Below are 16682 nucleotides of genomic sequence, written 5' to 3' on the forward strand. Positions count from 1 at the left end.
TTGTAGGTGAACGGATGATCTCCACATGTGTGGTTCCCACCGTGAAGCATGGAGGAAGAGGTGTGATGGTGTGGGGGTGCTTTTCTGGTGACACTGTCAGTGATTTATTTAGAATTCAAGGCACACTTAACCAGCATGGCTACCACAGCCTTCAACAGCGATACGCCATCCCATCTGGTTTGCGCTTAGTGGGACTATCATTTGTTTTTCAACAGGACAATGACCCAACACACCTCCAGGCTGTGTAAGGGCTATTTGACCAAGAAGGAGAGTGATGGAGTGCTGCATCAGATGACCTGTCTCCACAATCACCTGACCTCAACCCAAATGAGATGGTTTGGGATGAGGTGGACCCCCGAGATGAAGGAAAAGCAACCAATAAGTGCTCAGTATATGTGGGAACTCCTTCAAGACTTTTGGAAAAGCATTCCAGTTGAAGCTGGTTTAGAGAATGCCAAGAGTGTGCAAAGCTGCAATTAAGGCAAAGGGTGGCTACTTTGAAGAATCTAAATATAAAATATATTTGGATTTGTTTAGCAATTTTTACTACATGATTCCATGTGTTATTTCAAAGTTTAGATGTCTTCACTATTATTCTACAATAGTAAAAATAAAGAAAAACCCTTGAATGAGTAGATGTGTCCAAACTTTTGACTGGTACTGTAAATCTGCATGAAAATCTATGGCAAGACTTGAAAATGTTTTTCTAGCAATGATCAACAAGCAATTTAACAGAGATAGAATAATGGGCAAATATTGTTTGAGTTTATTTTTATTGTTACATGAACAGTGCACATTAATCAACGTTTCTGTAAAAGTGCTGGTTTTAGCCAGCCAACTAATTTTCTACTGCAGTCCCTGGGCAGGTTATTCAATCCAGGTGTGCAAAGCTCCTAGAGACTTACCCAGAAAGACTCACAACTGTAAACGCTGCCAAAGGTGATTCTAATATGTATTGACTCAGGGGTGTGTGAACTTATGTAAATTAGATATTTCTCTATTTCATTTTCAATACATTTGCAAAAAATTCTAAAAACATTATGGGGTATTGTGTGTAGATGGATGAGATGTTTTATTTATTTCATCCATTTTGAATTCAGGCTGTAACACAATATGTGGAATAAGTAAAGGGGTATGAATACTTTCTGAAGGCACTGTAAGTATCGCATCATTATATCCATATCTCTGGTTAAGCTCAGGGTACAGACACAACCATAACAGTCCATTTAGTAATATATGATTAAATATATTTCAGTACTACAGAAGCCAGAACACAGAGAGCTCTTTGACAGAGAACCTGAGGAAAAATACATTAGCATATCAGAGGAGCTGCTGTGGCTTCTTCACTGGGGTGGGATCGAGAGGGAGAGAGAGAGGAGGGACCCGAAGGTCCCAGATAATAATACAATTAGATCCATAAAGCTGCACATCTGCTTTCTCTCCATCGTGCACACACACTTTATCCCTCTCTTAAACACAGCGCACACATACAGAAATCACCTTCACAACCAAAACTCAAGGTGTCATGGACATCACTATATATCCCTCACAGTCATGAGCTGTGCTAGGACATAAATCATTTACTATTCATATATAAAGACAGGGATCTTTGGCTGTACATAGGTCATCATCCAGTAGCTGAGAATTACCATTTCAATAACTTTATTAAAGCTAGCAGCTGATGTGCCTCATATGTCAGAGTCTAGCCTCATTCCCATATTAATCATCCAGGGATGAGGCAGGAGGGAGACCAGGAATCACAGGTAGAATGAATTACCATACACTTAAGCTTGAATAAAGAGCTGTTTTTCTTATTTCCGATATGCTTCAAAGCAGTATGTCTTTGTCAACAAACTAATGATGAGATCAATAGCTGATGCAGGCTCAAATGATAGCTGCAACTGGCAAGGAACTAAACCTATTCAAGCCTCCATTGACGTTGCTGTAAATTAGTTACATTTGGACATGATACCTTAGTCATTCAGTCATGGTTAGTCATTCAGTCATGTAATGTTGTTTTCAGAAGTTGTTCCCATATCAAAAGGAACACGTCAGCTGTGAGCCAGCTGAGACTGTAGATGTTTAATCATCACAAGAGCAATCAGCCTCAAGGAGAACACTCCTGTTGTATGTCACCAATCATGAGAAGACACAGGGTCTCCCTGCCAACTCAGCAGGGACTCCTCTAGCACCAATCAACACACATGTAGGTAAACCAGTCAGTACACCTCCCATGTACATACAGTAGTTACAAATGCATGGCATGATGGAAGAGTGTAATTACGTGCACACACACACACACACACACACACACACACACACACACACACAGAATCTTATCATTGGTATGTTTTAGAGTATCAACCAGGTCTTTAATTTAGTGGTTACCATTTTAATTGGAAGCGACTCATATTTGATTTGATGAATGGTAATAAAAAAAACACCCCCAGGCAGACGAGCTGTTTCAGTAATGAGATTTGGTGGTGGAGATAGTTCACGTCAGGCTGCCTGATATAAGCACTCGCTGTAACACCTGGTATTAGATGATACTCAAATGATCTAGGCCTAATCCATAGCTTAACGTGTAGAAGTACACAGGACGAGATTACCTATATAAGCAAGCACGTTTCTCCCATATTTGTTTGTGAAAAAAAGATCTGTGTTAACTTCATCATACACAACACAGCCTAGCCACATGTTAAAGAGTCAAATATAAAGTAGGATACCGAAACAAAATACTAATTATTAAGCACTCAGAATGAGTTTTGTTATTCCCAAATTCCATAGGGAAACAAGTGAAGAATAAGCCCTTTTGATGTAACCAATGGAGGGATTCAGATGAGCCACTTATGTTATTCGAACTATCGCTCCATGAAACAATCTCTAGAAAGTGCTTGGGGCTGTCTATAATACTTAGTAAGTTTGTAACCGCATAAGGAACATTCTATCTTAATATTAATAGCAGCATCCGAGGGGGGAGGGTCAGCTCTCTCCCAACCCATTCCCAGAACCATCCCTTGAATCTAGCTGGAATACTAACCCCTCCACCTCAACCCAAAGCTATGGTTATACCATAAAAATACAATTACTAGAATGGAAAAGCCACTCAGACCACGGTAATTCCACTAGAATACTCATGGGTACACTCAATATGGCCGCCAGTCCACCCATCACAGAACATAGACTTGAATGGGAAAGCCTGTTCTAGTAATTATATTTCTCTGCCAACACTCTTTTCTGACCATCTCTATATAAGGCTGTGAACTCCCAGCTTCTCTAATGGGTGTATTTCACTCATCACCCAGCACCACTCAACCTTTCTCTCTGCCTCTGATGGTTATTAAACACAAAGCAGCCCAGTGTAATGACTGGTTTCATCAGAACAGCACCTGGATATTTTATTCTCTACATGGAGGAAGATAGAGTCATGATATAGAGGTTGTAATGGCAGGTTACAGGCCACATCACACTCAGAGAAGTAATGATTCAGTAACAGGCTTTTACAAAGGAGAGCTTGGATTGCGGAGGTGTCCAGTACAGCAATACACACAGTGTTAGATATTACTGTTGGTGCTCGGAACACCAGCACTTCGCTACACCCGCAATAACATCTGCTAAATATGTGTATGTGACCAATAAAATGTGATTTGATTTTGATTTACTCTATTCCATACTATGAAAGACCTCCGAGTGTGCTCACTTCTACGTTCCATAAAAAATGTAAAATGAAATATATATTCTATAGTATATTATAAATTACTTTTTGGAAGAAGAAGTAATTGTAAGGCTATCATTGCCAGGAGAGGCACCACAGGAAAGGCAGACTAAACCTCCATATGATCTACTGCTCACAGAATGGCATAAGAGTGATCTCTCCCTCATTACGCTAGCTGAACACAGTATTTTGTGAGGACAAACAGAGAGGAGAGAGAGACTGAGAGAAAGATAGAGGGAGAGAGAGTACCCCACCGCCACAGCTATAGAGAGCGTGCTCCTTTCTGTATTTCACTATTCCACAGGGCAATTGGGAAAGAGTGGTATTTAACGATGGCAGCCTCGTGACAGCTGTTTACATTCAGCACACATCAGTTAGAGAGAGAGAGAGCAGCCACGGTGGAATTATTGAAAACATTTTGTCTTCCAGAACAACAACTCCCTTACTTCCTGATTTCTTAATGTTATTGTTTTTGTTTATTGTATGTACCAAACTGTAATACTGCAAGTCAGCTTTCAGCTGCCAATGTATACAGTAATAACACTATAGGACTGACTATACTAACTATATACTGTATAGAACCCCTTTTTAATTATCATTTAATCTGACTATTCTCTCATTGATTTAATTTACTTATTTCAGCAATTTGAGTTTGGGTTTTCAGTATAGTTGTTTACTGTTTGTGGGGCATATTATACTGTTTTAGTCCCATGTACCTCAGTTGGTAGAGCATGACGCTTGCAGAGCCAGGGTTGTGGGTTCAATTCCCACGGGGGACCAGCATGAAAAAAGTATTAAAATCTATGAACTCACTACTGTAAGGCTTTGGATAAGAGCATCTGCTAAATGTTAAATTGTTTAATGTCACTCCTAAATCACTATGATAAATAAAATCGTTTTTCTTCATTGTATTTCTTTACCCCCTTTTTCTCCGCAATTTTGTGATTATGATCTTGTCTCATTTCTGCAACTCCCCATTAGGCTCGGGAGAGGCGAAGGTCAAGTCATGTGTTTTCTGAAGCATGACCCGCCAAGCCACGCTTCTTAACACCCGCTCGCTTAACCCAGAAGCACCAATGTGTTGGAGGGAACACTGATCAACTGATGACCTAGGTCAGCCTGCAGGCACCGGGCCTGCCACAAGGAGTCGCTAGAGCATAATGAGCCAAGTAAAGCCCCCCCCTGGCCAAACCCTCCCCTAACCTGGACAACGCTGGGCCAATTGTGCACTGCCATATGGGACTCCCGGTCACAGCCGGTTGTGACAGGGCCTGGGATTAAACCTCAGGCGTTAGTGATGCTGCAACAGTGCGATGCAGTGCCTTAGACTGCTGCGCCACTCGGGAGGCCCCCTTGTATTTTTAACAGAGCTGAGATTCACTTTGAAGTGTAAAGTGTAGGAATAGCCTTCAGGTGAAACCAGTCATTGATTCAGACATGGTGGCGTAGCAGTAAGATCGTAATGCTGTGAACCAATAAGTTGTGAGTTTAAATCCCAGGACATGTTAAATAATAATTACTGTATGGGTAAAATGTGTTTTTTATGGGAAGAATGTTTCTTTGCGACCTTCATGTGACGTCCCCGGGACAAACCAGAAACTAGACAAAAAACTCCAGGGGACCATGACACAACGACCCAAGAACGTTCAGGGGACCATGAAACAACATCACAAGAAAGTCCTAAAAACATCCCCGGGACAAACCGGGAACAAGACAAAACCTCCATAGGACCATGACACAACGCCCTGATGACTTTAGGCGACATTTTGTGATGTTCAATAGAGATAACCCTAAGGATGTGGGCTGGACGGATATATGACTGGGAAGGGGCCTGACGTCAGTGCTGAGACCCATGATTGGCCCCTGTAGAACATGCATGCACACACACACAGGGCTGCCTCTAGCGTTTTGGGTGCTCTAAGCAAGATTTGGTTGGCGCACAATGCAAAAGAACACACACACACACACACACACACACACACACACACACACACACACACTTCAATCCTCTCTGTCTATACTGGCCACTCACATGTGAGATTATAACCTGAATCTTCACACAAAAAGCCCTCCTTCAATCAGCACTGTGTGCAACAAGCATTCAACACAAGCTGGTACAGAAATCTGAAGGTCCAGATTTCTATCAGTTTCATTTTACCCTGTGCCTTGTTTCACAATGATTCTCCCTCCCTCCCTCTCCATCTCTTTCTTTCTCCACCCCCACCTTCCCTTTATCTATTTTCTTGCTCTAAATATAAACCCTTCTTGACCACCCCTCTCTCTGTCTCGCTCTCTGTCTTTCTCTCACCCAGTGCAAGGTCTTGGTGATGGGGAGTGAGAGGCTCTGTGCTTCCCTTCCCTACTTCCCTACTCAAAGCCCGCTCTCTGTCCTTTTCCTTCCCTTCATCCCTTCTCACTCTCTCCCTCTCCCCACATAATCAAGAGGGCAGCAGCTTTTTAAGATCTGAACAATGACCCATGGGAGGAAGGGAAGGAGGGAGGAATGTTAAGTTGGGATGGAGAGAGGGAAGGAGCATTCTGCTCTACAGCTCTACACACAGCCTGGCCCTCATTTCATCCTGTCCAAAGGAATAGAAAGAGAATAGGAGAGGCAATGAGAGAACATCCCCTCTCAGAGAAAGGTCTATCTGAGGCCCCTTCTCCCAGGCAGGATGTAGATGAATAATTTAGACAGGAAAGGTAAGCTGCTGCTGCGGCAGACCGCTATGGCTACGGCTTCTGCTCTGACTAGCACACACTGGGCCTGGCAGATTAGCTCTGTATGCTGTGTGTGCAGGAGCATTGGCATCTCTCTCTCTCTCTCTCTCTCCTCTCTCTCTCTCTCTCTCTCTCTCTCTCTCTCTCTCTCTCTCTCATTCTCGCTCTCTCACTATTTCTCGCTCTTTGTCTCTTTCTCATGGTCTCTCTCCCTGCTTGTTATGAAGAATAACAAGTTATTACTGATTCAAAAAGTATATATTTGTCACATACTTTGTAAACAACAAGTGTAGACTGACAGTGAATGTAGCCTATGTCTGAGATATACAGATGTAAGATCTTAATTTGATCACCCTGTTGTTGCAGGAAATGACCTGCACTGCAGGAAATGCAAACTTTTAGTTTACTCAAGGTTTAAAAAGGCTTCTAAAAGTTGTTTACTGAACAAAAATATAAACAATTTTACTGAGTTACAGTTTATATAAGGAAATCAGTCAATTGAAATAAATTCATCCCCTTCAGACAATGCCGCAGGTGAAAAAGACAGATGTGGATGTCTTAGGCTGGCGTGGTTACACCTGGTCTGCGGTTGTGAGGCCATTTGGACGTACTGACAAATTCTCTAAAATTACGTTGGAAGCGGCTTATGGTAGAGAAATGAACATTCAATTCTCTGGCAACAGCTTTGGTGGATTCGAAGCAAAATTTTGAACCATTGATAGGCTACTTAGTTTCAATTCCTTACACTTACATTTGCGACCACGACCATGCATGCCAATTGCACAATCTCTCAAAACTTGAGACATCTGTGGCATTGTGTTGTGTGACAAAACTGCACATTTAAACATTTCTGGGATTTTTTATTTCAGCTCATGAAACTTGGGACCAACACTTTACATGTTGCGTTTATATTTTTGTTCAGTGCAATTTCCACTTTAAAATGTTAGACTTGATTTGCCCAAATGTACCGCACCCCTTAAAATCCTGCATCTGTACACAATAGAGTTTGTGCGAAATTAGTTCAGACAGCATGAGTGATGTTTTGACCTTTGACCTGTGCTTTGGGCAGAGGCTCAGAAGAATCTCAAAGACACCTCTTCCTGCCAGGCCTGGCATTGTGCTATAGGATTACAGCAGCTCTTAGTGCTTCATAGCAAACAGGCCTTACCTCTGCAACACCCATAGAGGCCAGCACCAACCAAAAATAGTCACAGGGCACAAAAAGAAGAGGAGCCCTGAATAACTCATCACCTTTTATCTGTAACTTAAAAGGGAAACTGCACCCAAAAACAACATTTTGGAATTTGTGTCATTAGTCCATTGTTGATATATAGTATACCCAAAATGTTTTGCAACTCAGCAATCATGTTTTCAAGATATTTAATATTCAAAATACAAAATATTTATGTATTTTCCGTTGTATATCTTGATTGCTGACGTGCAAAACATTTTTGGACTATGTCAACAATGGACTAATTAAAAAAATACCAAAAGATTTTGGGTGGAATTTTCCTTTAAACTATAGATGACAAGCTCCCTATTGTACCTATAGTAACACTGAACCCTGTACCCCCAATCTCTTCCTCTATCTTTACACTCTCACTTCCTTTCTTCCTCTCTCTCTCTCACTCTCTATTCTTTCATTTTCTCTCTTTCATTCTCTCTCTTCCCTCTCTCCCTCCCGGTGCGGTGGGGAGGGGAGCAGAGCAGCAAAGCATGGGCAGCCCAGGCTGAAACATGTCATTTAAGATGCGTTGGTCTCTCCTCCTTTTCCATCTTGAGTCTTAACACCTTCTGCATGTCATTAGGGGCCTTGCTTTGCTTCAACTCATTCTGTTATTTAGGGAGATACAGTGAGGGAAAAAAGTATTTGATCGCCTGCTGATTTTGTACGTTTGCCCAGTGACAAAGAAATGATCAGTCTATAATTTTAATGGTAGGTTTATTTGAACAGTGAGAGACAGAATAACAACAAAAAAATCCAGAAAAATGCATGTCAAAAATGTTATAAATTGATTTGCATTTTAATGAGGGAAATAAGTATTTGACTCCCTCTGAATCAGAAAGATTTCTGACTCCCAGGTGTCTTTTATACAGGTAACGAGCTGAGATTAGGAGCACACTCTTAAAGGGAGTGCTCCTAATCTCAGCTTGTTACCTGTATAAAAGACACCTGTCCACAGAAGCAATCAATCAGATTCCAAACTCTCCACCATGGCCAAGACCAAAGAGCTCTCCAAGGATGTCAGGGACAAGATTGTAGACCTACACAAGGCTGGAATGGGCTACAAGACCATCGCCAAGCAGCTTGGTGAGAAGGTGACAACAGTTGGTGCGATTATTCGCAAATGGAAGAAACACAAAACAACTGTCAATCTCCCTCGGCCTGGGGCTCCATGCAAGATCTCACCTCGTGGAGTTGCAATGATCATGAGAACAGTGAGGAATCAGCCCAGAACTACACGGGAGGATCTTGTCAATGATCTCAAGGCAGCTGGGACCATAGTCACCAAGAAAACAATTGGTAACACACTACGCCGTGAAGGACTGAAATCCTGCAGCGCCCGCAAGGTCCCCCTGCTCAAGAAAGCACATATACATGCCCGTCTGAAGTTTGCCAATGAACATCTGAATGATTCAGAGGACAACTGGGTGAAAGTGTTGTGGTCAGATGAGACCAAAATGGAGCTCTTTGGCATCAACTCAACTCACCGTGTTTGGAGGAGGAGGAATGCTGCCTATGACCCCAAGAAAACCATCCCCACCGTCAAACATGGAAGTGGAAACATTATGCTTTGGGGGTGTTTTTCTGCTAAGGGGACAGGACAACTTCACCGCATCAAAGGGACGATGGACGGGGCCATGTACCATCAAATCGTGGGTGAGAACCTCCTTCCCTCAGCCAGGGCATTGAAAATGGGTCGTGGATGGGTATTCCAGCATGACAATGACCCAAAACACACGGCCAAGGCATCAAAGGAGTGGCTCAAGAAGAAGCACATTAAGGTCCTGGAGTGGCCTAGCCAGTCTCCAGACCTTAATCCCATAGAAAATCTGTGGAGGGAGCTGAAGGTTCGAGTTGCCAAACGTCAGCCTCGAATCCTTAATGACTTGGAGAAGATCTGCAAAGAGGAGTGGCACAAAATCCCTCCTGAGATGTGTGCAAACCTGGTGGCCAACTACAAGAAACATCTGACCTCTGTGATTGCCAACAAGGGTTTTGCCACCAAGTACTAAGTCATGTTTTGCAGAGGGGTCAAATACTTATTTCCCTCATTAAAATGCAAATCATTTTATAACATTTTTGACATGCGTTTTTCTGGATTTTTTTGTTGTTATTCTGTCTCTCACTGTTCAAATACACCTACCATTAAAATTATAAACTGATCATTTCTTTGTCAGTGGGCAAACGTACAAAATCAGCAGGGGATCAAATACTTTTTTCCCTCACTGTAAGAAGGGCAAATGAATGAAGGGAGCCCCTGAGCGCAGTGACACTTAGAGAGAGAGAAATACGTGCAGTTAGTGACACATTTGCAAGTTTGGCTCTAGCCTGAGTGGCAGAGTCAGAAGAAACAACATGGCTCTTCTCAGGAAGAGAGCGAGATGAGATGATTGAGTCACCAGCGTGTCTCTGCTGGAGGCTCGGCTAGCGTAGCCCGCCTTCTGCCAGCTCCTACAGAAACAACCAGAACACACGTGAGATAAATTATGGCTAACATCTTAATCCACAGATCATGCTTGTGAATGAAAATGACAATTAGAATGAATTACCAAAAAACAACTATAATCGATGGAACATGTCAAATATTTTGTAATGACCAGGATAAGCTGCAGATTATTTGAAAGAATTAAAGAGTGTGTGGATCTTTCAATGTGTGCGGTTCTGTTTTCAATACCATCTACTGTAACAGTATACAGTTGAAGACGAAAGTTTACATACACCTTAGCCAGATACATTTAAACTCAGTTTTTCACAATTCCTGACATTTAATTCAAGTAAAAATTCCCTGTTTTAGGCGAGTTAGGATCACCACTTTATTTTAAGAATGTGAAATGTCAGAATAATAGTAGAGAGAATTATTTATTTCAGCTTTTATTTCTTTCATCACATTCCCAGTGGGTCAGAGGTTTACATACACTCAATTAGTATTTGGTAGCATTGCCTTTAAATTGTTTAACATGGGTCAAATGTTTTGGGTAGCCTTCCACAAGCTTCCCACAATAAGTTGGGTGAATTGTGGCCCATTCCTCCTGACAGAGCTGATGTAACTGAGTCAAGTTTGTAGGCCTTCTTGCTCGCACACGCTTTTTCAGTTCTGCCCACACATTTTCCATAGGATTGAGGTTAGGACTTTGTGATGGCCACTCCAATACCTTGACTTTGTTGTCCTTCAGCCATTTTGCCACAACTTTGGAAGTATGCTTGGGGTCATTGTCCATTTGGAAGACCCATTTGCGACCAATCTTTAACTTCCTGACTGATATCTTGAGATGTTGCTTCAATATATCCACATCATTTTCCGTCCTCATGAAGCCATCTATTTTGTGAAGTGCACCAATCCCTCCTGCAGTAAAGCACCCCCACAACATGATGCTGCCACCCCCGTGTTTCACGGTTGGGATGGTGTTCTTCGGCTTGCAAGCCTCCCCCTTTTCTCCTCCAAACATAACGATGGTCATTATGGCCAAACAGTTCTATTTTTGTTTCATCATACCAGAGGACATTTCTCCAAAAGTACGATCTTTGTCCCCATGTGCAGTTGCAAACAGCAGTCTGGCTTTTTTATGGTAGTTTTGGAGCAGTGGCTTCTTCCTTGCTGAGCGGCCTTCAGGTTATGTCGATATAGGACTCGTTTTACTGTGGATATAGATACTTTTGTATCTGTTTCCTCCAGCATCTTAACAAGGTCCTTTGCTGTTGTTCTGGGATTGATTTGCACTTTTTGCACCAAACTACCTTCATCTCTAGGAGACAGAACGTGTCTCCTTCCTGAGCGGTATGACGGCTGCGTGGTCCCATGGTGTTTATACTTACGTACTATTGTTTGTACAGATGCACGTGGTACCTTCGGGTGGTTGGAAATTGCTCCCAAGGATGAACCAGACTTGTGGAGGTCTACAATTTTTTTCTGAGGTCTTGGCTGATTTCTTTTGATTTTATGACGATGTCAAGCAAAGAGGCACTGAGTTTTTAGGTAGGCCTTGAAATACATCCACAGGTACACCTCCAATTGACTCAAATGGTGTCAATTAGCCTATCAGAAGCTTCTAAAGCCATGACATCATTTTCTGGAATTTTCCAAGCTGTTTACAGGCACAGTCAACTTAGTGTATGTAAACTTCTGACCCACTGGAATTGTGATACAGTGAATTATATGTGAACTAATCTGTCTGTAAACAATTGTTGTAAAAATTACTTGTGTCATGCACAAAGTAGATGTCCTAACCGACTTGCCAAAACTATAATTTGTTAACAAGACATTTGTGGAGTGGTTGAAAAACGAGTTTTAATGACTCCAGCCTAAGTGTATGTAAATTTCCCACTTCAACTGTATGTACCTGACACAATCATTCAAAATACTTTCAGGAGCGGATCAACCTTGTGGTAGCAGGTAAAAACACCACGCAGTCAGTCTCTTTCACTGTACTGAAAGGCCGTGGGTTGAGTTAGCTGTGATGAGCACGGTAGGAGAAGTGAGAGAGAGAAACTGACCTTCACACTGCAGTCACCTGCCAGATGTCTGGTCAAATGTAGATCAAGCTAGCCTATAAAAGAGTTTATGTCCACAGGTACTGCTGTGTATCTGATCAAGTTCCCAAAGTCAAACTAACATTTTTCACCCCGATTGTTGAAAACCCCAATTTCCCTCACCAACTAGCTACATACAGCTCACTAGCCCTCCATAGAGATGTGTATTAACCCTGCCATAACATGAGTTCTTCGGCTGTACGTTATTGTAACATTTCTCGTACGATGTTGTGAAAACCTGCTTCTGATCAAGACACCTTAAAAAGGTTCAGGAGTGTAACATTTTGAGGTAGGTGAGTCCAGACTCCAGAGCAATCAATCTTATAGTAGCAGAGGACTTTCAAAAGGCTTCAAAAAACAGTAGAGTTGTTGACAACAGTGTTGTTAATAGACTGTAATTATCAGTGGTGCAGCCTTTCAGTAAAACTACCCTTAAGACAAATGATATCCAGTCCCATCAGCAGACAGTACTCTTCATCTCAGCTCCTTCATTACAGTAGGCTATGTAACAGTAAATACTAGATCTTGTTGCGGTGCTTTGAAGGCTACAATTCAGTGCTCTATTTCAGAGAGGCAAGTCAGAGTACAAAAGGCTAAAAGTCCACTGCAGAAAATGTGCAATGAGAAAATAAATAACACCAAGATAAAAAAGGACATAAAACAGTGAGGAAGTGAGCGCTGATGCATTTTGATCAGGAAATAAAACACCAGAAGGCAAACAGGCAGAGTTAGTTAGTTTACACTAAGAGCTCTCTTTGTAGACACTTCCTCCCCTGTGAGTTGAAGGATTGAGAATTGGAGAGCAGAGAGCGGCGTATCGGCACGACGTAGAACGAGGGAAGAGGACATGAAAGAATGAAATAGTGTTTGACTCCAGACTCCAGACTCCAGACTCCAGTCTGTGCGTTTGATCCTGTCTTCTGGTCTGCTGTCTGCTCCACTCTTCTCTGTTCTCCACTGCACTGGCCTTGGTCAGGGTATTAGGATGCAGGAAGAGAGACGGGAGAGTGGAGGATCTAACAAGGCCATTACTGTGTTGAAATGGCACCCTATTCCATATATTGTGCACTACCCTATTCCATATATTGTGCACTGACCACAGACCTATGGACCCTAGGGAATAGGGTGCCATTTTGGACATACCCATGGCCTTGTTAGATCCTCCACTCCCCTGTCAAACTGTTTCTCTCCACTATTAGACCAGTGTTATGCTGCAGAGTTGATCGTGGCTGTGACAACAGAGGGTGTGTGTGTGTGTGTGTGTGTGTGTGTGTGTGTGTGTGTGTGTGTGTGTGTGTGTGTGCGCGCTGCAAATCTTCATCTGGATGCCAGACAAAGAGCAGTTTTCATCCTTATTGAATGCAGTGAAAGCTTGCGTGCTGTCTGGGTTCTTTATTTCGCAATATAGTGGCAGCGCACATCAAACTGCAGGTCGCTGTGACCCCAGAGAAACAGATTGAAAATCCTCATTCTTAAAAATGTCAACCCACCCCTCCCTCTCTGCCCATCCCCCCAAGTCTCTCTCATTTATTTTTGTTCCAGCCAGGGCCCATCACTGTCTGTCTTTCACACTCATCACCTCTGCTGGCCTGCAGAGTGGTAGACTGGTACTGCTGCAGAGATGGACTTATTACAGCTAAGGTGGAGTTGATATAGGACTGGGTCTCTTGGTCATACACCCCTGCAAAATGATGGTATGTTATGTGGTGCTGCTGAAGCCCACAATACCAGATTGGGGTCAATTCCATTTCAATTGTCAATTCAGGAAGTAAAGTGACATTCAGAAAAATGGAATTGGAATTTCATTTTACTTCCTGAATTGACTGAATTGGAATGGAATTGACCTCAACTCTGTACAGTCTCACCATCAGGTGGAGCGGACAGTGCGGCCATTTACATTATGTGGTTTGGATCCTATTAGTATCAATAGACCATCATGGCAAACATACTGTCACAAACAATGAGGGCAATTATAGGTGATTGTGAACATAAGGTGCATACAGGAAAGCCAGAGGCCCATACTCACATATCTGGTGAAGAAGTCATCTACCTCAGCCTGCAGTTTGCTCTGACACTCTGGGTGAAGAGCCAGGAGGTAGCAGGTGAAGGCTAGGGTATTGCTACTGGTCTCATACCCCGCCAAGAAGAACACAAACGCCTGGCCCACTATCTCATCATCCGACATCATCCTCTTCTGGGTCTGGACCGAGCGCCTGTTGGGTGACTCATGGCTGACGTCAACATTTTCTTGCTGGTTTATGTGAGTGTGTGTGGGGGCCAGCTCATCTGCATGGTTGACCACATCAAAGTGCTCCAGCAACACACATTCCTTGCTGCTCCGCGTGTCCAGCATCAGCTGTAGGAAGTCTCGCCGCCGCTACATACAGAGAAACACACACACACACACACACACACACACACACACACACACACACACACACACACACACACACACACACACACACACACACACACACACACACACACACACACACACACACACACACACACACAGGGAGATCAAGATCAGAGAAGAGGAGGACAGGAGACATTACAAGTCCTTTAATATTTCATATCTTTTCCCATCTTTACAAAGGATAGTTAGACTGCCATAGTAATACCTCTTCAACTGGCTGCTCATCTCTCTGTCTGATGATCTTCTGAATGCAGTTGATGAAGAAGTTGTTCATCTCATCCCTCCTCTTGTTGGGGAGGACCCGGGCCAGAGGAATCAGGAATGGAAAAGCAACTGAAGACAAAATATAGTCTTTGTCACTCCATTTATGGCATCAACTATGGAATGCAGCAGTATTTCAATTGGACAATTCGACAAATTAGGAAGACTTTAAAGTGCTGATGAGTTAGTTGGCCTCAGGGCATGGCTCCACAGTACTCACTGAAGACGAACATGATGGGTGTGAAGAAGGAGAAAGAGAAGAACTTCTGGGCGTGGTGGACGAACGGGTCATCTGGGTCCTTCTGGGAGTCCACCTGAGTACCAAATGCAACGCTGGCTATCACGTCCATGGTGAAACAGCCAAAACACCTGAGGAGAGAGAACCAACCCAGTCAACACAATATGGTGTGTATGTACTGAATACCATACATAGAGCGCTTTTATACAATGATAATACAGCATCCACCTTGGAATTTACCACTAGAATAGCAGATCTGAGGCTGTCTGTAGACATTTGAATTTGTCATCTTTTTGTTAGGAAAATTACAGTATAACAGTTGTATAGCCGAATGACTGAGATTTCCTTCAGTTACAGTATAATGACCCTCCTGAGAGGGAGATATACTGTAGTTGCAGTACCTGTGAATGTCAAAGCTCTCTCCAGACTCAGCATGACAATTGAGGTTGGTGAGCAGGGTGTCAGTAGCCGTGTTGATCAGAGGACCCATCTGCATGGGGATAGAGACAGAGAAACACTCATCTAGATTCTGATATGAAAATGGGGTCGCGGGAGAATTTCCAAAAACCTGGTCAAATAAATAATATATACAGTACCAGTCAAATGTTTGGACACACCTACTCATTCAAGGGTTTTTATTTATTTTGACTATTTTCTACATTATAGAATAATAGTGAAGACATCAAAACTATGAAATAGCACTTATGGAATCATGTAGTAACCACAAAAGTGTTAAACACATCAAAATATATTTTATATTTGAAATTCTTCAAAGTACCCACCCTTTTTCTTGATGACAGCTTTGCACACTCTTGGCATTCTCTCAACCAGCTTCACCTGGAATGCTTTTCCAACAGTCTTGAAGAAGTTCCCACATATGATGGGCACTTGTTGGCTGCTTTTCCTTCACTCTGCAGTCCAACTCATCCCAAACCTTCTCAATTGGGTTGAGGTCCGGTTGATTGTGGAGGCCAGGTTATCAGATGCAGCACTCCATCACTCTCCTTCTTGGTCAAATAGCCCTTACACAGCCTGGAGGTGTGTTTTGGGTCATTGTCCCGTTGAAAAACAAATTATAGTCCCACTAAGCGCAAACCAGCCATGCTGGTTATTTATTATTATTATTTTTCTTTTTTTAATTTAACCTTTACTTAACTAGGCAAGTCAGTTAAGAACAAATTATTATTTACAATGACGGCCTACACCGGCCAAACCCGGACGACGCGGTGCCAATTGTGCACCACCCTATGGGACTCCCAATCATGGCGATTGTGATACAGCCTGGAATCGAATCAGGGTGTCTGTAGTGACGCCTCAAGCACTGAGATGCACTGCCTTAGGCCGCTGCGCCACTCGGAAGCCCAAAAGTGTTAAGTGTGCCTTGAATTCTAAATAAATCACAGACAGTGTCACCAGCAAAGCACCCCCACACCATCACACCTCCATGCTTCACGGTGGGAACCACACATGCGGAGATCATCTGTTCACCTACTCTGCGTCTCACAAAAACACAGCGGTTGGAACCAAAAATCTAAAATTTGGACTCATCAGACCAAAGGACAGATTTCCACCGGTCTAATAT

General features: G+C 42.8%; 1 protein-coding gene across 3 annotated transcripts in view; it reads right to left on the reverse strand.

The window, feature by feature from the left end:
- The window catches only part of LOC106561393 (thromboxane-A synthase), a 131779-nt gene that overhangs the window by 25588 nt on the left and 89509 nt on the right, over positions 1–16682 (reverse strand). For all 3 annotated transcript variants that reach the window (XM_014125329.3, XM_014125330.3, XM_082957318.1), the window contains 4 exons: positions 15502–15590; positions 15083–15231; positions 14807–14934; positions 14212–14562 (listed from right to left, as the gene is read on the reverse strand). In XM_014125329.3, the coding sequence (XP_013980804.2) occupies positions 14212–14562; positions 14807–14934; positions 15083–15231; positions 15502–15590 (717 nt within the window). The remainder of the gene's footprint in view (positions 1–14211; positions 14563–14806; positions 14935–15082; positions 15232–15501; positions 15591–16682) is intronic.

The sequence above is a fragment of the Salmo salar genome, chromosome 10, assembly GCF_965601325.2.
Source record: "Salmo salar chromosome 10, fSalSal1, whole genome shotgun sequence".
Taxonomy (NCBI): Eukaryota; Metazoa; Chordata; class Actinopteri; order Salmoniformes; family Salmonidae; genus Salmo; species Salmo salar.